The sequence below is a fragment of the Astatotilapia calliptera genome, chromosome 12, assembly GCF_900246225.1.
Source record: "Astatotilapia calliptera chromosome 12, fAstCal1.2, whole genome shotgun sequence".
In the NCBI taxonomy this organism is placed as follows: domain Eukaryota; kingdom Metazoa; phylum Chordata; class Actinopteri; order Cichliformes; family Cichlidae; genus Astatotilapia; species Astatotilapia calliptera.
In genome coordinates, this window is record NC_039313.1 from 13,569,038 (window position 1) to 13,595,003 (window position 25,966).

The 25,966-nt window shown below is 41.2% G+C and overlaps 2 protein-coding genes across 4 annotated transcripts in view; one reads left to right on the forward strand and one right to left on the reverse strand.

The window, feature by feature from the left end:
* The window catches only part of fancc (FA complementation group C), a 33,111-nt gene extending 26,393 nt beyond the window's left edge, over positions 1-6,718 (forward strand). For both annotated transcript variants that reach the window (XM_026188825.1, XM_026188826.1), the window contains exons 13-15: positions 1,968-2,142; positions 2,926-3,138; positions 5,659-6,718. In XM_026188825.1, the coding sequence (XP_026044610.1) occupies positions 1,968-2,142; positions 2,926-3,138; positions 5,659-5,811 (541 nt within the window). In that variant the 3' untranslated portion in view covers positions 5,812-6,718. The remainder of the gene's footprint in view (positions 1-1,967; positions 2,143-2,925; positions 3,139-5,658) is intronic.
* Positions 6,719-6,787: 69 nt separating this feature from the next.
* aopep (aminopeptidase O (putative)) overlaps positions 6,788-25,966 on the reverse strand; it is a 93,499-nt gene continuing 74,320 nt past the window's right edge. For both annotated transcript variants that reach the window (XM_026188823.1, XM_026188822.1), the window contains exons 15-18: positions 23,403-23,519; positions 17,171-17,257; positions 16,933-17,081; positions 6,788-8,245 (exon numbers count right to left, since the gene is read on the reverse strand). In XM_026188823.1, coding sequence (XP_026044608.1) covers positions 16,941-17,081; positions 17,171-17,257; positions 23,403-23,519 — 345 coding nt within the window. In that variant the 3' untranslated portion in view covers positions 6,788-8,245; positions 16,933-16,940. The remainder of the gene's footprint in view (positions 8,246-16,932; positions 17,082-17,170; positions 17,258-23,402; positions 23,520-25,966) is intronic.

Sequence of the window (25,966 nt, forward strand, 5' to 3'; positions counted from 1 at the left end):
CCATCTCAGTTTGACAGCATGTATTTAAAACAACAACAACAAACAAACCATCTTCTCTTCTTTATGGCCACTTTTTTTCAATGTTTGGAAAGCAGCCTGGGTATAAATTGTTAGGCTGACAGTCAGCAGTTGTATTTTCCACCAGGACTTTGGGGGAAGGCTTTGTAGAGGGGAAAGTTGTACATATTCACACAAATACCTCGGAAAAACTGAGACTAAGTTGTAGATTAAGTGCCAAGCTATTAACAAACTGAACCAGACCACCCAACTGGATCAGCAGCTCCTGTGGAAGACTGTACTTCCCCAGTTGTCTCAGGAAGTACATCCTCTGCTGGGTCTTTTTGAGGATGGAGTTGATGTTGGTCTCCCACTTCAGGTCCTGGGAGATGGTTGTACCCAGGAACTTTAAGATCTTCACAGTCGACACAGGGCTGTCTGATATGGTGAGGGGGAGCAGAGTTGAGGGATGTCTCCTGAAGTCCACTGTCATCTCTACAGTCTTAAGAGTGTTCAGCTCCAGATTGTGCTGACTGCACCAGAGTACCAGCCGCTCAACTTCTTGCCGGTATGCAGACTCATCACCATCTTGAATGAGGCCAATGACAGTGGTGTCATCTGCAAACTTTAGGAGTTTGACAGCTGAGTTCTTGGAGGTGCAGTTGTTAGTGTAGAGGGAGAACAGTAGTGGTGAGAGGACACATCCTTGAGGGGCACCAATACTGAGGGACCGGGTTTCAGAGGTGATCTCCCCCAGCCAAACTTGTTGCTTTCTGTCTGTCAGGAAGCTGGTGATCCACTGACAGGTAGCTGGTGACACGCTGAGCTGGGAGAGTTTGGAGGAAAGAAGTTCAGGCACAATGGTGTTAAAAGCCGAACTAAAGTCCACAAACAGGACCCTGGCATAAGTTCCCGGGCGGTCAAGGTGTTGCAGGATGTAATGCAGCTCCATGTTCACTGCATCATCCACCGACCTGTTTGCCCGGTAGGCAAACTGCAGAGGGTCCAGCTGGTGGCCTGTAATGTCTTTCAGATGGGCTAACACCAGTCGTTCGAAGGATTTCATGACCACAGATGTTGACATAGTTGACATAATCAGTCATGAATTTTTAAGCATAAATGACCAGCATGTAGGATTTATTGGCATCTTGCAGTTTGGTTGCAGATTGCAAGCAACTAAATACTCTTCCGTCACTCCTCCCTTTCCAAGAGTGAAGCTAAGCCACACAGGAAAGCTCTCTCTATATATATATCCAGTTGGTGCTCTGTCCACTTTGGGCTCCTGTAGATATATTGCTGGCACAACATGGTCTACTTGATGGAAGAGGTTTTTTTTTTTAGCTTACAAAAAAAAATAAAATAAATAATAATAATGGATTGGATTTATATAGCACTTTTCAAGGCACCCAAAGCGCTTTACAATACCACTATTCATTCACTCTCACATTCATACACTGGTGTAGCCACAGCTGCCCTGGGGCAGACTGACAGAAGCGAGGCTGCCATATCGCGCCATCGGCCCCTCTGGCCAACACCAGTATAGGCGGTAGGGTAAAGTGTCTTGCCCAGGGACACAACGACCAGGACAGAGAGCCCAGGGATCGAACCGGCGACCTTCCGGTTACAGATGCGATTCCCAACCCCCTGAGCCACGGTTGCCCCAAAAAAACTTCTACTTACAGGTGATTATACACTAATTTAAACATAATCGTGAATCCTATACTTCTTCTAAGCTACAATTCCCCCTAAATCCTACAAACTGTTGGTTTAATATAACTGATGGTGTTTGCTATTGAATTATTCATTTTTTTAAAAAGAAATTGTACCCTGTGAGGTATGTGTTCATATAATATATGTTCTCTCATGTGGTACAGTGTCTTTTCGGTAACAAATCACTTCCCAATGATACCCACTGTTCATGAAGGGTTCTACTTCTGCTGTTAAATGCTGCTTCTCCTAATGTCCTGCAGGGGGCACCACAACGTGTTTGAGGCCTGGTTCCTGCTGGTTCAGTGTGCCCACTGGGTACAGGTGGCTGTCCAGCTGCTGGTCACATCTGGGACTGAAGATGGTGATCCCTTTCTGTGGCTGTTGATATTCTACCACTACCCCACCAAGAGGTGGCACCACAGAGCTTCACAGCTGGTGAGTTTGTTTGTTTTTTGCATAAATCATTTTAATCTAGTTATATGAAATCCAAAATTTTCCACTTAAATAATTGCTTAGTAAGTGTTGAACTGATCGATGCAGATATTTCTGCCCCGTCATTATAAACTAAGAAGGCAACCGGGGATCTTCTTAAATAGACTTTGTTTGAAAACCAGTTTGTTCCAACTATTTCTCTTCTTTTACCAACACTGCGGCAGCTAAGTGCTTCAGCATAACTCGGCAACATAACATCGGGGATAGTCTGTTATTTGCAGGTCTGTTGTTGTTGAAAGCAAAAGAAACAATACAGAGGGGCAAAAGACGGAATAACACATTAATGAATTAATTATGGATGACCCCTAACTGAGAGGGAGGGAGTGAGACAGTGGTGAAGAGAGGGAGAGAGATATAGATGAGAGGGCTGGGTGGAAAGGGTGATGTAGTATTGATTTCTCAGTGAGTGTCTGGGCCAGCTTTGCCTGAGTTTTACCTCTCTGTCTCTTGCTTGTCCGCCTCCCATCATAACCCTTGGAGACTCCACCATCTCCTCTACTACAGTTGTACGTTCTTCTCTGCTAGGCTTTCTTGTTGTCTCATTTTTGAATTAGCAGTCTGTTTGTCATTTATTTTTTTACATGAAAGACACCAGAAGACCCGTTAAATCTGACTTGGTTGAAATTGAGCATGCTCTCTTTCTTTCTTTCTTTCTTTCTTTCTTTCTTTCTTTCTTTCTTTCTTTCTTTCTTTCTTTCCTTTCTTTTTAAACATCTTTCCCACCAGGCACGGGCCAAAGAAGCTTGGAACCACATACGCACTCTTTTCTCAGGCGCAGCTCATCCTCTTCCCAGCGACCGCCTGCAGTCACTGGGCACGCTGGTTTCACCACAACCTGAGCAGCAATCATTTGCTCCATCATTGACTGTCAGCCTTTTGGTTAATGTTGCCGTTTTCTGCCAGCTACCACCAAGTGGCTCGGCAGAGGTTTTACAGGCGGTGAGGAAAACTGTTTCTCTTCTGTCATTTTCAGATTATTGTTCCATCCAGTTCTTATTAAATGCAAAGCTCAGTATGCATAATGCTTGAAATGCTGGACCTTAGATACAAGCTACTGACAAAGAAATGCTTCAAAGGGTCCATTTTATAGAGAAAGATGTTAATCATTTCGGCCCTCCTTTCATGCTGTATGCAAGGTTTGATCTGAATGTTCTGCAAATGAAATCCATTTAAATCAGGAAACATACATAATTAAAACCTGGCTAGTTTTCTCCTCAAGGTTGTGTCCTTGGGACACCTATAGACTACTTCCACACCCTCTGCTAGTTTTCAGAAGGTTGACCAGTCAAACTCGTGCAAGCTCCTGTGTCAAACTGGCCCAACGTCCATGTCCAAGGTCATTGCAGTAATGATAATTAGGTCTCAGGGATAGGTGGAAGGGTCCAGGAATTACTGGCTACACCAGCACAGTCTTAGCCCACCACCCATTCAAGCTGATGGGTGAACATTTTGACACACTGGATCATCTCAGATACATAAGTACGAGTGCAAATGATTGGTCTGAAAGAAGGTGGTGGTCCATAGAAACTATTTTATGTTGACAGCTGTTTTTTAAATGTGACTTTCTTTAACTCATTCACTCACACAGACACACACAAAAAGTAGGTACACCAGCACTTTGCATAACCTACTGGGTTGGAGGGTTCAGTGTCCTGCACCGGTCTTTTTTTCTACAATTTCATTGTACATGTACAGTGACAGTAAAGTGCTTTTCTATTCTAATCTATTCTTGGACATTTGGACAGGTTGAAACATGGATCAGATGCAGCCATCTGAGAATATTTCTCGATTCTCTTTTTGACAAAGTCAATCCTGTGGCAGGTCTTTAAAGCCTCTAAAACATATATGAAGTCTGTCATCTTTATTATGCTTTAAAAGTGTAAAGTTTGGAGAAATGTGACATGTAATTCCCAATAGCAATACCAACACTTTGGGAATGTGAATCATTCCTAGTATTTAATGCCTTTCAATCCCGATCACAGATCTGAGTGCGTTTTGTATAAAAATTGGCAAATACTTATTTCAAAAGCTTGCCTTACACTATTAACTATTAGAAAACAGTTATATGTTTAGAAAATATTTATTTTTAAAATTATTTTCTTTTTTTAAGCACAAATACCCTAAAACACCCCCGTTCATTCAAGTTCAAGTTCATTTGCTAATATAAGTCATTAAAAAACACAAACTTGTTCATTACTGTTGTACAGCCTTAATAGTAATATTCTACATTAGATGTTTTTCCCCCTATTAATACATTTTTATATATATATATATATATATATATATATATATATATATATATATATATATTTTTTTTTTTTTTTACGTTTAAAGTCTGAAATAAAATAAATTGTCCCACATTTGTCCGTCCGTCCTGTTACTCTTACCAGTCTTTTTGGATAGCTCCCCTCTATTGGTCTGCTAGTTACATGACTTACAGTAAGTTGTATTAGTGTTTTGGAGGGAAATCCTCTATAAAAGCCAGAGTAAACATCAATCTTTCATCAACCGTTTCCCCCCCATGTTTCAGAATGGTTCACAGATGCGTTAAAGCATAACCTGTTCACCCTGTTACCCTTATTTACAGTGTAAACAGATATTCTTTTGTAATTCCAATCACATGGTTCATAAACATGTTAAAAATAATGTTTATGGTCTTCATTTGCTAGCCTGTTGTGCATCACATGAGGAATAATGATTGATTTAAGAATAAAACGTCCACCCTGTTACTGCTTTCCACAATAAGAGGGTGGATACACAGTAATGGGCAGGTAGATCATTGGTGTGATATGTACATTTCTGTGTGTATTTGAAATGTATTCAAAACCACGAGGTGAAAAGCTGTTTAGTTTGAATAATCTTTTTCCATATTTTCGTATCTAAACCCCAAAACATCTTAGGCAGCAACACTGTCCATGTAAAGGAAGAATATTAAAAATTAGGTTTGCTAATTAGAGATAAAATAAACTGACATGATTGTATTTCTATTTTTTATATTATACCTTGTATATAAAATAAAACTTATAACAAAGTCAAAATGTATAAATGGCAGTGGTTGCTGTAGCTGTTGTCATGATTAAAATAAGCAAGCATGACGTGAGGCTTTATTTTGAAGTACTTGTACGTTATCATTTCTTTGCTTAACTAAAAAGTTATTTTAGTATTTCATTTTTATGTGTCTCATATGCATCAAATCTAATGATGTAACATGTACTTTAACTTACGTGTGAATGTGGGAAACACAAGATTTTTCTACACGTTCCAATATTAAGAATTATCTGGTGTCATATTATAAACGTGAAGTCAGGTTTCTTTATGATTATGCCCATGAGACGAGATTTGGTTTTTCTGGTGATGATTTTTGGCCCAGTCACGGCAATAACTGTTTTGTTTGTGTGTGTGTGTGTGTGTGTGTGTGTGTGTGTGTGTGTGTGTGTGTGTGTGTGTGTGTCAGTCCAGGTGGTGGATCAGTCTGGTCTGCTTGATGAAGCAGCATGTGTTCTCAGCTCACTGGAGCTCAGACTAAACGAAGGATGCTGTTTATCAAGAGACACAGTTCATCTAAGGATCAAGGAACTTCAAAAGACGATAACGCAAATGCATTCAGAGTGAGCAATAGGCACACACGCACAATTACATACCAAATTGTACAAAACCACGCAACTGTGAGCTCATCCCTGGGCTTTTAGCTCGTTTGCAGAATAACAAATAGCCATGCTCTCTTGTTGATATACCGTGGAGCGGTGACAGGACTGTGTCAAAACAACGGAGCCAGGTCACAGACATACGCACACAACAAACAACTGCCGAGGCCCACAAGGACACTCTGCGTGACAGATCACGCTGCATAGCAGCAGCAGCTCGTACGACGTGTCAGAGTCCTCCCACTCTCATAATTGCCTCACAATATAAATCCTTCATGCTACACATGCCGACTGTAAGACGTAGGTTTGTGGGGAGGAAAGCCAAACGCCAGTTATCGTCGTGTAATTACTGTTTCTGGCTTGAAAAACATGCTCCAACAGTGCTGAGTGTATGATAAATGTAAACGATTAATGTCACTCATGCAGATATTTCTGTATGTACTTGTACTGTATTGTAAATAGCTTTATTGTTTGTAAAGCTCAAGGTCTAGGTCACATTTGATTTAAAACTGGAAGCAAACGGTGCTTTTAGATTACACTTACTGTTACTACTAGCTGACTGCTGGAGTTGGATAGAATGTAAACAAATACATGTGCATGTATTTATGCAAACTATGCATGTATAGTTTGTAGAATAATTAATTTTTGGCTTCTTTCATTATTCAGGAAATAGTTTTTGTTGTATGATGCATCATTCAAATAAAAAATTAGTGATTTCTGGAATTTGTGCGCTTAAAAATGTCATTGAACCATTAAGTATTAGCAGAACATTAGTGCTGCGCTGTTTTTTGTTATTTTTATGCTCTGGATTTGTGAAACAAAAGATATACATCCTCATATTAATCAATTAAATGCACTTGTTATGAAACACCTTATTATAAGTCTCCTCGCCTTCTTATCCTCTGCATGTCATAGTGGGACATAAGACCACATCAAGTTCCCTCCACACTGAGCTTCCCTCCAGGTGTAGCCCATCTCCTGTAGCTCTGCCGCAACATTTCTCCTCCAGGTGGTATGGAGTCTGCCCGGCTGTAATAAGTGTCTCGGATATGTAATTTACATATAAAATCAGTGTAACATCCACGAGTGCCTGACTAATCTTCAGCTTTTCTCTGTTTTGTCTCTAAAACAAAAGCTGTACACGGATTTTTAACAAAACATCATTTTATTTTAACATAAACAGCAAATACAAAAAAATCAATTATACACAAACAGGTTTGCCGTTAGTATCTGCAGAGCAGCACATGTAGAAATGCCCTGAGAGTTGCCTGTTTCAATACAGGAAAAAAACCCGAAAAAACTCGAAAAACATTACTCACCTCAAAGAATTTCCAGTCTAAACTCCAAAGAACGGAATCGTGACTTTAGACTAAACAGACTCACACTTACACACACACCTACACAAACAGACACTAACAGCAGCTCAGCTTGGATGAACATGCAGTGACTTTTCCTTGAAATATGTTTTGTTTTGTTTTTTACATAATTACATTATTTCTTTTCTATTTTCTCTTTCCACACCAACAATACAACATCTCATAATGAACAGATTGTATAGTTATGGGTTACAATTCACTTTTTTTCCTACATTTAAATAGGAGAATGAAATTGGATTAACTGACTGGTGGGAAATCAGCAAACAGTCAAAAATTGAGCCAAATTTGACGGATGAGGTTAAACGTTGTCCGTACAAATATTTTGTGTGTAACTGAGTCATCTAAAGCTGTTAATCAATTTATTCATTAACCAAATATATTAAAATGTGCAGAGCTTTCCATTTTAGTGGTTAACAATTTCCAGTCACTGGCATTGTACATTAACCCTCTGAGATCCAAGTTGCAATTAGTTCTAAAAAGCACGCCACTTCCAAAGATGCATAAATGCATTGAGTTGCTGTCATATGATTGGCTGATCAGAAATCTGCTTTTAGAAGCAGTTGAATGGGTGAACCTAACAAAGTGGCTGTCTTGGCAATCATGGAATAAAGACAATAGAGACTCTATACAGACCCATCACACATTATGTCTTATTTTACACAAATATCTGTTTCTTTTTTCATATGAGGGGATCGGGATTAACACCTTTGATGACTCAGTCCTCAGAGGGTTAATAAAATATGAATAATTACTTCAGCTGACCAGCAAGTATACCAGCATTCAAGCCTCCGGCTGACTAATTGTGCACATATCTAGCACATACCAGCTATTTCTTAGACTTGAATGAACAGAACTGCTGTGCTCCAAACTTTGCCAGTTGGTCTTAGTTGCAGAGCATGAATACAACCCTCTGGTTTTCACACTGCTGAGCTATTCTGCAGCATCCAGGCAAACGAGCAGGTGAGTGCTGGACTCTCGTGCGGCTGCTGTGCCAAACTCCTGTCCCTCCTGTCTGTAGTCAGCAACCTGGAAGAAAATGAAGAATATGTTCACACAGGAGCCTTACAGAACATTTGGTAGATGCTTACAATGCTCTAACGGGTTATCTATGTGGTGTGAAGACAAACACACAATGCAGGTTTTAGTCTAGTCTAAGGAATCCAACGCAGGTGTCATTGGCTAAGATGCAGGACATACAAGTAGAAAATATTTCGATTAAATAAAACACATTTTTATATCCTAAAAAGACATTTTTCCGTTTGCTCTCAATGTCACCAAGTTCAAAATCCAAAATATTCAACAAAAACAACGACAACAGTACATTTAAAGTGTTAACCAATATCTTTCTGCAGCCAGGTTTACCAAGAAGTCCCAGGCCTATCACACAGATGTTTTTTTAAAAAATACATTTGCTCCCAAATATTTCTTCACCTGTTAATAAAACGATGTAGAGTATTCTCTTAAAAAAATACAATGCATTTAATCTGACTCCAGCGCCCCTGCTGTGTGGAAGCTGCCGTCCCGCCATGGATCGATCGTATTTCTAAACCCCCAAAACTGTTCCATAACTCATATCTTTCATGTGACGTCCGTTTGGTTCTGCTCTGGTGGTGAGTGGACTGGATTCCTGTTCCTGCTGAACTGAGCCAGTGATTCTGTAGGACTGATTATCAGCTCAGTAGGCACAGAAATCCAAGCCCAGATCTCTCGTTCTCACTCCATCTCTCATCAAGTGCTGGCTACGAGCATTGTTTTTTCCCTTTGTAATGAGGCAAAAAGCAATTCCAACTCAGGTAGCATGTCGAGCAGCGTTCCACCCACTTTGCTAAACCCACGAGAAAAACCGTACAGCTGACACTGTTGGATTTCCCCAGCTGTTGAACGTTGCGGCTCGCATGGTTGAAACTTAACAAGTGTCAGCGAGGCCACCGATAGATGGTGGGAGCTGGCACAAATTAAGTGTACTTTTTTGACATTCAAAGAAAAAAACTACAAGGGTACTTCAAGAGTCTGATCATAAAAATAGAAATTTTAAACCCATCAAATCCACATTCCACTCCCTGCTTGCGATGAGCATCTGTACTTGGTTCAAACTGCTTATCCTTTGAAATGGAATTCAATGCTTCAACTCCCTGAAATACACTCGATGTTCAACAGCCGATCAGTCGAGTTTCACATGCATGAGGAGAAGAAAATGTGGGCGTTGTGGGGCGAATAAGTTTATTTTCGGTCTCTTTATACAATGTTGCTTTGTCCTTTGATGTGCAGAGGACCATTTCCTTCCCATTAGAGTGTAATAAATCACCTTTTGGATACGGGCTCTGATGGCAATTCCTCTCTTTTACAGGCCTTTGATGGTCATTATTCTTTTAACAGGCCCTAAATATAGGTCTAAAAATGGCAGGCTCCACATGGCCCTCATTTCTAATTCACACATCTATCCTCGTTTAGCCGCCATTTTCTCGTTGTTAATATAGAGCGCTGTAATGCCTCCTCACGGCTTCCATTCCAAAAAGACTGACCGGTTTTAAAATACATTTTCAACCATCTGTCACTGTTTTGATCAGGGAGCCGTTGGTCCAGAATAGTATAGATTTGCATTACAATTAGCTGGATAAAAAGTGGACTCTGGCACACACTACACCCACATCTGATCAGAGGTTATACTGCAAGTTAAACTATAAAGTCAGATTCACTCTCTGCACATAGCCCAGCTGCACAGCTGATGGGCGCACTTCATTTTGTGGAATTCATTTTTCTGAGATGCGTTTTGTTCACATATTGTTGTATAACCCGTTCAAAATAACTATTTTTTTGTGTTATGTGAAGTAGGACTGAGTTTTACTGATCATTCCGTTGGAAGAAGTTGCAAAGGAAAATATAGTCGTCCATGATAAGCTTCATACCGTGCGTGCATTGTTTTTGTATAGCTTATCTTGACTAATTCAGGAACCTTCTCTCAGTCTAAGGAACTTGGAAAGAAAACCTTCTCTCAGCACTCCCCATGATGCTTGAAACAAAGCGTGTGTAACCCAGCTAAGAATTCCTGTTTTTCATGTTATCAGTGGGGGTTTCGCAGGATCACAGCTTTTTTGTTTCTCCCATCTCAGACAAAACAATAAGACGTGTATATCGCCACATTAAATCTACTGGAGGAACTCAATACAGAGAAGGGGAGACCTAAAATATTGGAAAGACCTTGAAATCACTATCAGCGTTTCCATCTTTGAGGCCTCGGTCTTGTTTTCTCTCCACAGCGTGGAAATGTGTGAGAATCGGTCTGCTTTATGGGTCTCTGTATCTCTGCTTCCTCGGGCTGAGATTAGATCAAAAATCAATACATATCAGCCTGGGATGCCCAGACAGCACTTTTGGCTGCCAACGTGATTTTAGGTTTTAAACCTGAGGCACTTAAACTTCTTAAAGGATCATTTTTGAAAAAGGGATTTTATGATGGCCCTGTCAACCTTTTTAAAAGAAGTTACCCAGCTTTACCCCAACATGACTGATAAGTTAAATGAACAGTTATTTGACTTCACACTGATGCCACTCGATATGAAGCCACAGCCAGCAGCATGGTTAACTTATGCCTAATATAAAGAATGAGAACGACGCCGGCGGCATATCAGCAGGGTGTCACTGCGGGTGCTCAGCGGCCGACGGAGACTCCAGGAAGCAACTGCACCTAGCCAAGAAACCGTCTCTCTCATATAATCCCCTGTAAAACCGAAAAGTCAGTTTATAGCAGAGTAAATAAACAAAATGAATGACTCAGCTTTAGAGGATTTCGCAGCCTATCCTCACGCTCCCTTTTCAGGCCTGTGCTGAGTTCAGCTTTGGCTGCTGGCTTCCTATCAAGCAGGCAGTTATGAGAGCGGTATCAAGCCCCGCTTTTGAGTTTGGGCAACGCAATTCACAGAATGTTTACAAAAAAATGTTTACAAAGCAAGACGCCAAATCTAAAACCCATGTTACACGCTAATTCCAAACAGGTTTCTATGCAGTATGTTCACACGGGAAAACTTGAAACATGAAACCGTGCTTCAGGTGAAAGCAAGTCTTCAAATGTATCAAATGTCTAAAGTTTTATGGTCACCTGATCGTCACACCTTGAGTGGAGACTTTTAAAAAAGGCTCTGAGGGTTATTAGAAAGGCTTAAATTCATTTTTTTCACCTATAGCCTGCAGGAAGTATTAAGTCAGTGTCTCACAATGGCCTATTAATAGTTTATTTTACATCTGTTCATTTCATCCATCAATTCTGTGCCACTTTTTTGAGTCCAAAGTCTTGATTTCAATCATATTATTGCCTTGTATTATATAGTACTCGAATATGCTGAGGGTGTAGTTAACGCAGCATCGATGGTGATGAGCCTGATGATGGTAGCCATTGCTTAAGGACTGATGAAATATCTGTCGGCACCATTAAGCAGAGTTTGGGTCTCCCCAGACCTCATTAGTACCTCAAGTACACTTTCTCTCCTGAGATACTCTCACCTTCTCTAGAACTATAAAGCGTGCAACTGGCATCATCTGCAGGATTATCTCTTCTACTACGCAACTAAAAGGAGATAGAAGCAGAGGGGTGGAAGTACGGAGCAGGGAGGGAAAGATGAAAGGAGGAGAAAGAACAACAGGCAAAGCAGGAGAGCGAAACGTGGCGCTCATTAGTAATCCTGCGCAGTGTTTTGAATTTGCGAAGGGGGTGCTTGCGTGTTTAATTCTTCTGAGCGAGGTCCTCTCAGTGGAAAATTTTTCCAGACATGCAAGAGGAGAGCTATTGAGCGCAAAAGCAGTGAGATAAGGGGAAAAAGAAAAGTGAAATGAGATTTTAAACAAATTAAAATAATTTTAAAAAGATGCAGAACAATCAAGCAATGAGCGGGAAAACGGCTTAAAACAGAGAAGGGGAAGGGAGTGTTGTATAAACACACATTTGATAATTGAAGTAGGAAAATTAGGCCCAACTGTCCACACACGCACGTAACCGCCACTGTAAAAACTTTGTGGCACATTTTTCTTCTCTCTTCCTCCCACACCCATTTGTCGTCTCCTCTTTGTCTCCCTGTCTGGGTCATGCTCTCCTCAGGTGCAGAACTTAGCCACTGTGAACAAAGAGGGAATCAATCACTGTTCACCAATCAGCTAAGCTCTGTGTCTGGCTGGAGAGAGGATACAAAAACCTGTCCGACGTGTACGCGCTCTTACAAAACAGCTGCAGTGATGAGCTCCTTCATCACACTTTCCCCCTTTTTTTTCCCTTCTTCTCCTCCAAATCACCAGCTCCTCAAACACAATCACACACTCAGATAATCAAGTCTTCTTTTGTTTGTTTTTTTGTTCCCCCCCCCACAAGTTTCTGGAGGACGAGTGTGTTTATGTATGTGTATAGGAGGGGCTGTGGTTGCCATAGCAGCCGACTGGGTCAAGGCTGTGTGGTAATCCCTGGCAATGTGATTTTATCATAAGTCACAAATCAGCACGCCAGGAACCCTCACAGCCCAGACATGAAAGAACAAGAGCTCCACTCTTATTTTCTCTAGTTACATCCTCAAGTCCAGCTCCAGTCCAATGTGAACCTATAACTGCCTTCAGACTAATATATATATATATATATATGTATATATATATATATATATATATATATATATATATATATATATATATATATATATATATATATATATATATATATATATGTATATATATATATATATATATATGATTTCAGCTTGTTTGTCTCTTTCAGACCTGTAGAACCTTGCTCTCTCTCTCTCTCGTACTATTTCCTTGGTCACCCCTCTCCTCGTCTCCCATTCGCCACGCTCGGCTAACCCGGCGATATGCCCCTCATTAAGCGGATCAAGAGGGATTCCAGAGGCATGTACCGGAGGGGGAAGAAAAGAATGAGGGAGTGAGCAGGGAGGGGGAAAAGAACTTGAAAAAAAGACAGGGAGAGACCACCCTTCTCTTTTTAAGGGTTGTGCTTTTTGGGTTTAGGAACACAGAGCAGGGAGTGAGCCTTGACAGACATGTTGTTTTCAGTTAAAACCCTCTCAGCCCGCCTCAGCCTAATCCCACTGTACTGTGGTCTGCGCGAGGGTGTAAAAGGGTACAGGGAGGAACTGTTCTACTTAAGAAAGGACGACGCTGGAACACAAAGTGAGCAGTAAAACATAAATCCGTCTCCCTACAGTGCGATATGAAAAAGCAGCGGGGAGGTCTGTTCATCCATCATTTTAATTGGTTAGAGATCTGGACCTTAGCTCAGTTGACCGGCGTGATCCGCTGATGTTTATGGAGGCTTGTTTGGGTCAGTCCAATGGGAAGGAACAATAAAAGTTAGAAAATTTGTCTCTAACTGCTTGTTTTCTTCTTCTACTGTTTCTTTTCTTCCTCACTTGTAGTAATAACCCACAGAGTGTCGTGAGGGATTGAATGATGACGAAACAGATCAGTGGGTACAGACAGATAGGCGCTGGACGTGTGCGTGTTGTACGTGTGTGTTAGACAGATTTATCAGGACTGAGCCAGATGCCAAGCACTTGTCGAGAAAGCCTTTCACATCCGGTGCAAATGCATAAAGCTTTCTCGGAGTGTGTGCGTGTGTGAAGATAAAAGCCCGTCTCGGTCATGGCTTAAAATAGGATGTAGTGCTGTAAGTCACTCAGGATGATGTGGACAACTGTTTAGCAGCACCTCGTGATGCATCCTGTGTTGACCGAGGTTGCTGACGCTTCCCCTGACCTTACACTTAGTGTAGCAACAAAGCTACCTGATGTGTGTGAATGAAAGGGTGGGGCATAAAGAAATGTGACTGGGTTTAGCAGTGTTTGTATTTTGCCTTAAAAGTAAATGTCAAATCTGAACAAATAAAAAGCCACCAAAAATCAGCAGCTTCATACTTGAACACTCGAGTTTCGGGTTTTTATTTTGAAACACATGGATTAGAAATCTCAATAAAATAAAATAAATACATAAATAAAAAACATAACTGGAAGATTTTATTTTAACCCTGAATTTGATAAGTGGATGGATGGACTTGCTACTGCTAATTGAAGGCTTTTATTTTGAAAATCCCACACATTTTAGAGCATATCTGTTTTCTTACTGCTTCCTGTCAGTCAGTGTAAGGTCTTTGTGGATGAAACTATTTAAATATGGTGAAAATGTGTGCAATCCCAAGCGGGGCTCTATAATCACGTTGGCTCTATAATCAGATTCAGTCGCTTGGCTGAGACACAGACTGAGAAGTTTTTGCAAAGAAAAACTATCAGAAGTGTCCTCCAATCAGAATGAGAGCAAGAGGAGATTCAAATCTTCCAATCAGATGATGAAATCCAAATAGATCCTAGCTCGTCAGCTATCAGCACCTGTTGACACCTGTGTCAGTTAAGCAGCAGTTGTGTAAAACTTCCCTCAGGGCCACCTCCAGAGAAACAGCTTATGAAGTCAAAACCATAACTCATCAACTTGGTGTAAAAACTGTGAGTGGCCCTCGAGGTGTGTGTGTGTGTGTGTGTGTGTGTGTGTGTGTGGGGGGGGGGGGTTATTGTTTCTGTATTAAAATGGGTCACTTAGTTTATACTTTTCTCCAAAATTATAATGGATCTCTCTCAATCCATTGGATTGCAATCCCACTAATTAGAAGATTGTTGAGATTTTTAAGCTTTTAACAAGCTATTTAATTTATATTTAATATTTTTTGCTTTAATTTGCTTATTGCTTCCCTCCACTTTCTGCTGCTCATCTGGGGTCGGTCCTAGGGGAACACCGAGGCATTCCCAAGCTAGGCAGGAGATATACTCTCTTCAGCATGTCCTGGGTCTACCCTGGGGTTCTTTCCAGGTAGGACAGAGCACCTCACCCAAGATGCAACCTAATTAGATGCTCCTTCAATTTGGAGTCCCTCCCCAAGGACTGAGCTCCTCACCTTATTTCCTAGGGAGGACGCAGGCACCCTTCTGAGAAAGCTTACTTCCACCGCTTGTATCCACAATCTCATTCTTGCAGTCACTACCCACACAGTTCGTGACCAGGTGAAGCTAAGGGCGTAGATCGACCAGTAAATCGACTGTTTTCTGACTGGCTTCTGATGTCTTTGCTGGAGAGGAAATGCCATGGAGAAAAAGGATCGCTAGTCTAGACTCAAGGAGTAAAGACTTGGCTTCAACACACGGGTCTCGTTCTTTGCCAACCGAGCTATGGGAGCAACCACAGACCATACGGTTTTTAATAAAACATCTAGTATTAGTTGTAGCCTGACAACACTGACAAGTTCGCTAAAACAGATAAGCTGCTATTTTGAGTAAAAATTGAACAAATTTTCACAAAGAATTACTTTTTCACGATCCAGCTTTTCATGCCTTTTAAAAACAGTAGCAGAATAATATCTTGTGTCCTTGTGGCCATAACTTCAATTCAGTTCAGTTATTTGCACTTTTAAAAGTAAAGCTATAATCTCAGGGTATTTCGCTTGAAAGTTAATAAGATTTTATAACACTATTCATAACATACTACAGCACTCTAATAATATTTTGAAGAATAGTTGGGTTGCTTTACTTCAACTGTCAACCCTAGATCCACTTAATTGCCTCGTCTCATTATTCATTATTAATGTCAGTAATAACAGGACTGTTATGAAAAGATCAGCAGCTTCAAAGAGCCCTGTCCTCTCTTCTGCTCCTTCTCTTCCTTCTTTCTCTCACTAAACCATTTTTTCCTCTCTCCTTCATTTAGAGTCAGACCAATGCACCCCTCACTGTACGGAGTCATCCAAAAGCCCAGTGGTTGACAGTTGTGGTTCTGCATACACACACACACGTACACGCAGGAGGAATTTCAGGGTCAACAGTATGAAAATGCCTCCACATCGAGTAGAGACCATCCTGAGCCCATCAGAAAATGCTCACTGACCCGTTCCCCCTCTCTCTCTTTTTTTCTGTCTTCCCTCTCATTTGTTTGAGGAACACATTCCCAAATTCCTTCTCTGACAAACACATCCTGACGGCGCTGCTGTGAAACCACGGAAAAGGCCCCATTCTAAGTGTACAAACACACATGTGCATACACACTCAATAAGCTCAGGAAGGAATGTGCAGTAAAAGTAGCCAAGTGACTCAAGTGCGGACTGTCCGCTGGGGTAGATGGAATCAGGATCAATTCAATACAAAGCTTTCTTTTACAGACTCCATTTCAGGCTAGAAGGTCAACTATGAGATAAAGATAGTGGCTTTGTAGCCGAGAAATATTTTAAAACTTCAAAAGATAACAAAGTATTGATTACTGGTTCTTTTTCCCGTGTATGGTTCAAGCAACTCACCAAGCTATTAAAGCATCCTGTTGCAGTCTGAGCTCCAAATAAAAAGCCACCAAATCCCTGAGCGGGTAACTTGTAATCTTATTTTATAAACCTAAGCAAATATAGTTTATATTTCTTATTTGGCTTGTTTGGAGAATTCCCACCATTCTGTGCCAGTGAAAGCCACTAAAATTACGATTAAACCAGAATTCCTCTGAGTTGAGGAGAAACCAATTATGCAATAATGAGAGCAAAAAAAGAAGATGAAAAAGGAAAACTAATTATGCTGTCGGAAAGTTTTCAGTCAGGTTAAATTTATTACATACTTTATCTCAGAACAACAGCATTCATAAAAATAAAAGCCAATATGTTTGACAGCATTTGGAATGAAGAACTGAAAATAAGACATCACCTCTGCTGTTATAGGACCATCTCCTCCACCACTCTGCGTGCCGATTGGTCCATCTCTCCCTGGACTAGTGAGAGGCAGTGACGCGCCAGAGCCTGCTGCTCAGGGTCCTCCTGAACCATCAGCTCCCCGTACAGATACACACCCATGGCCTGGAGCACACATACACAAAAAACTGTTTATTTAGTTTAATTTTTCTCAGGTTGAATCAGATAAAGGCTTCACAGCTGTGCGTATTTACTTGGTCATGAATCAGAAAGTGCTCCACATCTCCGTAAGCCTGAGCGTACGCGTGTTTGACCACAAGTTCACACCAGCGATGTCGGACCTGCAAACCAAGACAGAAGATTGTACACAGTAATGATTTTGAGGAACAACTGACTCCTAAACACATCTTATTGTAGTTTGTTTTTTTTTGCATTCACCACTTTGACAGATATATTTTCCTGCTTGTAGCCAGTGAATTCAAACATGCGATTAACCAAAACAGCTCAAGCTGGGAGCCTGTGGACTGAGTCATCCACAATCGGACGTTTAATATATTTAATATTTAAGAAGACTGAGATGATTTTCTTTCCGAAACAGTCTAAAGTTCAAGTAAAAATTAAAAAGTTTGATTTAATTCCACATGTGCGTGTGTGTCGAGGTCTATTTCTACTGAACGCGTGCATGTGTGCACTTGTGTGCGCATGGAAGCTAACGCTTGGCCTTTCTTCCAGAGGATCAATAGGAGCTCTGTTGCCGCGGTTACAGGAGAGATCAGAGACTGGCTCTGTCCCTGCCTCAGCCATCATCCTTCATCATCTGCTCCGAGCGTGCACGTGAACATGTGCGACCGTGCATGGATCTGCAGCAAGTGCGTGTATGGATATACAGGCAGACACAGATGATAAAAGAGACAGAAGAGCGATTTGAAAAAGGAAATGTGGATGAAAAATGTTTTAAAGAACTGTCGCTACTTTAAAGCCTGACAGTTTCCCCTGGCTGATTTTTTTGTGGGTGTTTCAGTCTTCTCCATAACTATCTCAGCACACTCAGGATGATAAACTGGTCCTTTGGGCAGTACAGTGACCAAGCGTGGGATTTCTGGAGATTGATTCTATTTCAACACCTCAGGCTTTGGGCATTTCTAAAGGAGCAGTACAGATATTCATTTTGAGATAGTGTATTCTAGAAAAGAACCAATAGACTCTACCTTTTTTTTAAGCAGTCACACTCTTAATAGGAGTTTTTGGTTTGCTTGTGCAAATGTGGCCCTGGCCTCCACCTACTTGTGCAGCTTAAGAATGGAGTCGGAGCAATGCTCTATTTACAACCACATTCAAATCCTCACATTACCTCTGCAACAGACTAAATAAAGATGAGTTAAACAGGTCTCAGATGGGGCTTTGAAGTTGCTCTTTCATCCAGATTTTTAAAATCCTTTTCCATTTATTTTCAGCTTTATTCTGGAAGACAGTGAGAATCCCAGAGCAGAAAGCAAATTAAGAGTAATGCTCTTCTACCCCGCACTGGAACGTCTGCGTGCGTCTGCATTGGTGGGTGTGCGTGCATGAGCGTGTACAGCATGTGTAGCCTCTGGTGCCAGCCCTGCCCTTCTGGCCTGCGTAGCCCCGGCAGCTGTTCCCCGTGCTGGGTTACATTCCTGGGGAGAGCCCGGGGGCAGAGCAGCTGCCTGGTGCACCTCTCCTTACCCTCCTTTTTTTTTCTTCCCCTCCCGTTTCCTCTCGCTGGGCCCCTCTCTCTGACAGCACATGCAATTACACAGTGACATTCCTTCATTTATTACTGCAAACCTCCCCTCTCCCCCCCAAATCCTCCTCACAACCGAGGAACAGCGTCTGTGTGTGCGCTCTTATCACAATGAACAAACTTTCACGTCTCACACAAAAACACGCATGGAGCAAAGATGCGAATGCTCATACTGCATACCAGCATTTTGGGAAATATTCTCTTTCTTCACGAAGGATTTTCCCAAATTTTATACCAGTTCCATAAAAATGAAGCAAGGGGATGAGACAAATGTATACAAGAGAACCTTAGAGCTGCTATTAGGAGACCTTTTGGTAAAGCTAGTGTAACTGTGTATGTGAGTGGGATCTGGTTTTCTAACGACAAAATAAAAACTTAATGAACTATCCATTTATCTCTTTTCTTTGTAAATCTTTGCCTTTTTATCATTTTTTTTATACTACTTTAACCATTACGCTTTATTTATGTTGTTTGCCCAGTGGCATCTATTAAGTCTACAAGGAATTTCCCTCCCCTAGGTTTTTATTTTTGAAACTGGGGTGGGGTTTTTTTTGCCCATTTGAGGAGCTGTTTTTTGTTTCCAGTCTAATATGAGCCAGTGAAGTCCTTTGAAGTCCTTTGGATTAAAGCGCACAAATAAACTTGAGATTTACTTCTTTTTAGATGACCCTTGGTAATAACTCTTTTGCCTTGTTCTGTTGTCTCCTCTACTCGGCTCTGCATGTTCCCAGTTCTTGATGTGGTTCGGTGAAGTCTCCAGTGACTGCAGTAAACCTAATCCTAGCATCACGCTTGCACAATAAGGCCAGTTATAGTCTCAGATAATGCTCCATATGTGCATGTGCACTGTGGCGCAATTGAATTGCATGTTCATGCGCTCATGTAGCATCACACAGGTAAGGATCGATCTCATTAAGACTGATACCATTCTTCATAAGAGCACTTGAACAATTCCTTATCAATTTCCTGTGTGGGAACACAGTAAGCTTGTGCAGATTTTCAGCCTCACTGTTGTATTATCTCCTGTCTGTACGGAGTGTAGAAACTGTGTTTTTTAAGGTTTGCATGTGACTCAGGTGTGCAAAAGCTCTGCACCAATAAGTCTAACAATACAAAACAAGGGAATTTATAAGCTTTGCGGCAACTGTCAAATGGTTTGGACAATCTGAGACCGGTTCTCAATTCCCATCACTGCACACAGCATCTCACGTCACATGAGGCTCATATGAAAGGAAGAGGGCCACGCACTTGGTCTCATACATGCAAACACATGCCCCAGCTCACAGACACACTCGCACACATATTCATGGTCACTGACGCCATAGACAAAGCATTCCGACAGCACGCACACCAGTGGTCAGCCACGTATTTCCTTTCACTATTGTGTACATGCTTACGCAAATCACACACACACGGAAACTCAAGTTTGCATGCCAGTCTTGAAAGCACCTTTAGTCCAGACCTTTTAGTCTTCTGTTGCTTTGTGCAGCATCTCATGTGAACTTCACTCCACTTTAACTGTGTGAAACTTTGTTCGACCGCCCTCTGTGTTACATATATAACATGTAGTGTCATGCTGCTATATAAGAGGAACAGCTGGGGGTTTACTATAGGCTGCTAAGGGCTGATAATACACGTCTATCTTCAAGTGATCAATCAGTTGTTTCACAATGCATTCAGAGCCACGGCATTACTAACGGCCTTTTTAGAAGTCATAACAGCTATTCATATCACCCAATATTCATTCACTCTGAAAAGCTCTTTCTACATCAGGTAAACACTGAAGAGCTGCAGAGGGCTCGACTGCACTCAGTCCTGTATTTATTTTAAACAGATCAATCATCAATCCTCTGCGATGAAAGTGGCAGCAGACAATGCAAAGCTGCGTGAGAAGAGGACAGAAAAAGTAAGGGGGGGAAAAAAGACCTCTGGACAGAGAGAATAAATGGGCACGTTTATATGGAGAGACGTAGGTGATTAACCTCTTCTGAATGAGATTACTGACATTAGGACTGGCCCATTGCCTTCAGACAGGTGTGTGCAGGTATGCTTGTGTGAGTGAGTGTGTGTGTGTGTGTGTGTGTGTGTGTGTGTGTGTGTGTGTGTGTGTGTGTGTGTGTGTGTATGTAGGTGAGTGTTTTTCCATGCATGACTATGTGCGTAATGGCCCTGCGTATTTTTAGCAAACACTTAAAGTTTTTTTTTCCTGGAAATTGCAGATGGGAATCTACTTTCATCTGCCAGGAAGTCTGACTAAAGAGGTGTACGTGTAAAAAGCTGGACTCAAGGCCAAACACACAGTGACCTCAGACTGAGACCACGAGGTGGATTACTAGAAGTGAAAATAAGACAATGAACTACAGACGAGTTACTGAAATACACCCACTTTTACTGCGTTCCATTTGCCTCGGAAGTCGGATGTCGGAGCTGGAAGTGACATCACTCCCGATTTGAATGTGTTCCAAAGGAACATCAGAAAACTAATGAAAAACAGGATTTGTTTGGTAGCAAGATACAGCTACTTATCACTAGCAACACAGCACAATCGAGCCTAGCCCTGCATATGGCTTAGTCAGCTTTGCCAGTCACAAATATATATCAGTAGAAGTCTAGAGTTTTTACAGTTTTACTAATGTTTACATGTACTGCCATCATCTTGGATGAATAAGTGAGGGTGGCGGGGCTGCTCCGACTTTCCGAGTTGGAAGCCTGACTTGGGGGGTAGTGCCAGTTGAGAATTCTGATTGAATGCATCTAGGTACACCTATTCACATGTTCATCAATACAAATATCTAACTGCCTAATCACATGGCAGCAACTACAATGTATTTAGGCATGTAGGTTAAGATCACCTGCTAAAGTTTAAATTGAAAATCAGAAAGGTCAAGAAAGGAACCAAAGACTACCTTTCTTTTAAGCTTAACAGAAGTTTTTGACTTTTTTTTATTTGTGCAGCAGATGTTGCCGCGCCCTCCACCTACTTGCAGCTGAAGAATGTAGACTGAGCAATGCTCCATTTACAACCACATTCAAATCCTCACATTACCTCTGCAACCTACTAAATAAAGATGAGTTTAATGGGTCTCAGATGGAGCTTTTAAGTTTTCATCCAAATTTCACAAATCCTTTTCCATTTATTTCCAGCTTTATCTTGGAAATATTGGGGTGTAGGTCATATTGACTGAGTAGACATGGTCAACATAAGCTGCTGAAAATCAAACCAAGCATTAGAATGGGGAAGAAAAGTGATTTAAGGGACTTTGAACACGGTATATTTCAGAAATGTTTGAGGCTGGCTAGATTAGTGAGTGAAATATATTCTACTGGGATTTTCCCACATAACCATCTCCAGGGTTGAAAAACTGAAAATATGGACAATAATGCCTTGTTGATGCCAAAGGTCAGAGGAGAATGCCCAGGAAGACAACAGTAACTCAAATAAACACTCGTTACAATCAAGGTATGCAAAAGAGCATGTCACAACACATCAAACCTTGAAGCAGATGTGCTACAGCAGCAGAAGACTACAACTGGTGCCACTCATGTCTGGACAACAGAAGCTTAAAAAATAAAACACTCAAATTCTTCTGCAACATTTGGAAAGTAAGGCCAGAATTTGGTATAAACAACATGAAAGTATGATTCCATCCTGCCTTGTATCAATAATTCAGGCTGATGCTGGTGGTGTAATGTTGTGGGTGATTTTCTTGGCACCCTTCAGTCCCCTTAGTACCAGCTCAGCATTGCTTAAATTCCTCATTCTACCTGAGTACTGTTGCTGATCATGTCCATTCTTTCGTGAAGACAGTGTATCCAGCAGGATAATGCACCATTTCACAAACTTCAGCTCATCTCAAACTGGTTTCTTGAACAAGATAATCAGTTCACTGCACTCAAATGACCAACACAGTCACCAGATCTCAATCCTATAGAGCACCTTTGGGATGTGGTTTCACATCATGGATTTGCAGCCAACAAATCTGCAGCAACTGTGTGATGCTATCATGTCAATATGGACCAAAATCCCTAAGGAATGTTTCCAGCTTCCAACACACTGCTTGCTACGTGGACCTGCTAGGGAAAATCATGCCTTTATGATTTCAGATTCCAGCAAGTAAATGAGTGGAAACGCACCACAATTGAGCAGCCTCTATATAACAGAACATCTGAGCTCCATTATATACATTACCGCCCCAACAAAACAGCTCATATAACTAATAATAACTCGTAAAAAAACCTAAATATGTATCAAATTTTTCTTTTCAAGAGAGGCCATGTGTTAATGATGGAAGTCAGCGTGGACAGTTTACAGGCTCGGGCACAGCTGTGTTTTCACAGCGCTCCTGTACTGAGAGGAAGCACTTGATCATCCGCACACACATACATACACACATAGCCAGAGAGTACAAACAGTGAAAAGTATGCACACATACACACACACACACAGGCAAACACTGTTAACAGTACCATTAAGGAACTTTGTTCAACATTAAAAAATGAAGCAAATACTTGTGGGATTTAGTCAGTAATGGCTGCTGTAAAGAAGAGAGCTCTTACAACAGAATTTACAACACATTACTAAGTGCCATGCTTTAAGATGTGCACGGAGAGGAAAGCTACTTTTATTATCGGAGGGGATTGTAAATGTTGGGTGAATATGCTCACTTGTCTGAGCATGTGTCTGCGTTTGTATGAGTGAATAAGCGAGTGTGTGGTCTTACCTCAGCGTCCTGATTCTGCAGACTGTAGGTTCTCTGCAGAGCACGAAGTGATGCCACGCTTAACTCCGATTCCTCCAACAGAAGCTCCAGAAGCATCACTAGCTGGTCCGACGTCAGCTGAGGAGACAACGGTTTATGATATTAATAGCTCTGACTAATCTAGCCAGCCTCATAAAACATATTGAGGCATTATTAAATAATACAAGGGGTGGGAAAACTCACATTTTCCTTACACCAGCAGCTTCAAATTACCAAACTTGCAAAAATTATCAAGACTAGCTGAATCATTTACATGTTGGATCCTGTGCACCCACACATAAGCACATTTGCATTATTTTCCGCGAGTTAGATTTTCTCCTCCGTGAAATGAAAGCTTTGATGAAAAAAAAAAAAATACATCAATAAAAGTCAGGCAATTAATGCCGCCTTTCAAACAGAGGAAATGGTGGAATAATAAAACAGCTGAAGTGGTAATTAAATAAATATGGTAAATCAAGTGAATCTTGTACAGCTGGGAAATATTACAGAATAGGCAAAAGACAGATGAACGGAAAATATTAGGGCAAAGAAATTAAGTTGTCTTTTTTGATTTTGTTCTATTGGAGAGAAACTCAGAGGAGCACTGTTCAGGAACACACTTTTGGGCGGAGGGGGGGGGGGGCATCTTTGACAACGTTTCTGCTCGTAGGCTGCGAGACTGCAGTGAAATCCCCCACTGTATCAATGTCACAGACTAAAAGGTTTTCAGGAAAAACTAAATGCCTGACTGCTGCTTCCTAATCGTGCATATATTGCTTGTGTTATCCTGAGGTAGACCTGAAGGAAACAATCTATTTTCTTCTTGTGATTGCCATCTTCAGGGACAGTGAGTTTAGATGAGTATTCTGAGGATGGATGTGGGCAACGATATGAGAGAGTGGCTTCCTCCTCCGGAGACAGCTGTGCCCAGCCTTGCTTGCCTCTCTCTTGGATACACCCAGCACTACCGGCCACACTTCTTCTGTGGTCCCAGTCTGGGACACAATTAATGGCTGAAGGCCCCGCAGAGACTAATGTGAAAATAAGTATGAAGTGGCTGTGAGTGTGTGTGTGTGTGTGTGTGTGTGTGTGTGTGCGTGCGTGCGTGCGTGCGCAACTGAGAGAGGCAGGGTGCGTGGAAGTGAAGAGAAAGTGACACAGAGGAGAAAGCCACATTCTGCTCTTTCTGGATACGATTACCTCTTTCTATTGAGGTGAACGCAGCCAGCAAATGCATGATGAATAGCTACATTTGTGCAGTCTGTTGAAAGCTATTTATGGTAAACAACCTCCTTAGTGCTGCTGGGAAATACCTGATCTAAAACCAGGAAGTACTTTAGCATGTACCTGTTGAAGCTGAGGGAATAACACTCAGACTCAAGCTGGAAAACATTCAAATCAAACATTACTATCGCTGCTACACACACACAAATACTGACGATCATCCAGCTCTGTGGAAAATCTGATATCCAGTCTTTCTCTTCACCCTCTATTGACTCTCCTCGCTCCTCATCCCTCCTCCCTCCAATTTGTGAAGGCTGAGTGTTTTCTAAAGTGCCGTCTCCATCTCTAAAGAGTCTCTTTGGGGCCCACCCATGATCCTTCTCACTCTCCTACCCTTCCCTTTAAAAAGTGAGGAGCAAGCTCTTTCTTTGTCTTTCTCTCTCTAATTCTTTCTCTCCTCACATCCCTCTGCGGTGACTGTGAAAGCCTGTTGTGTGTTGTATATATTTGTGTTGCCATGGTGGTAATCAATATGTCTGCAACAGTGTCTCCAAAAGCAAATTCCTGGTCAGTGATGGTACATTACAAACCAACTTACATTGTTATTATTACCCTCACACACGCACGCGCGCACACAGACACTGTACACATTGAAACACGATCGTCTCCCTCATCAGTTGTCATCTCCATGGTGAAGTTACCATCACACCACACCAACACTATCGAGCATACATCAACAAAAACACAAACAAACTAAAGTACTTAAGCTACTTTATACTCCTTCTGTCTGTTCTTCAGAGGAGAATACTGCACTTTTTTAAAAACCTTATTATGTGCATAATTAGTTAGCCCATGATTACTTGGGTAGGGATCCTTACTTCTACAACTAAAAACTTTAAAACTCCTAAATTCCTAATCAATTCCATACTAAATCCACATTTTTGCCAAGTTCCCTACCTCAAGCATTTTATTTATTTATTCAAATCCTTTTTTTAAAACGGTGGATACTTAATTGGGTGGAAAATTTTTAAAGTTAGAAACAAAAGGAAACTTTTTAAATTACAAGGACTCTTTTAGATGGGGTAGTTACAGAAGAGGATTAGGTCCACTGTTTTTTGGTCATTATTTTTTGGGGGGGACTTATGGGGGAAAAAAAGTCATGACCATTTTTTTCCCCCACTGATCCGTCTGTAAAGAAAAAAAAATTAACTGAATGACTTGAATTAAAGCCAGAAAAAAATGACAGGGAACGTTCACTGGTTAAAAAAAGGCTATTTATTTTTCTTCTGTGGGCAGGTATTTATTTGGTCTAAAAGGTTCTG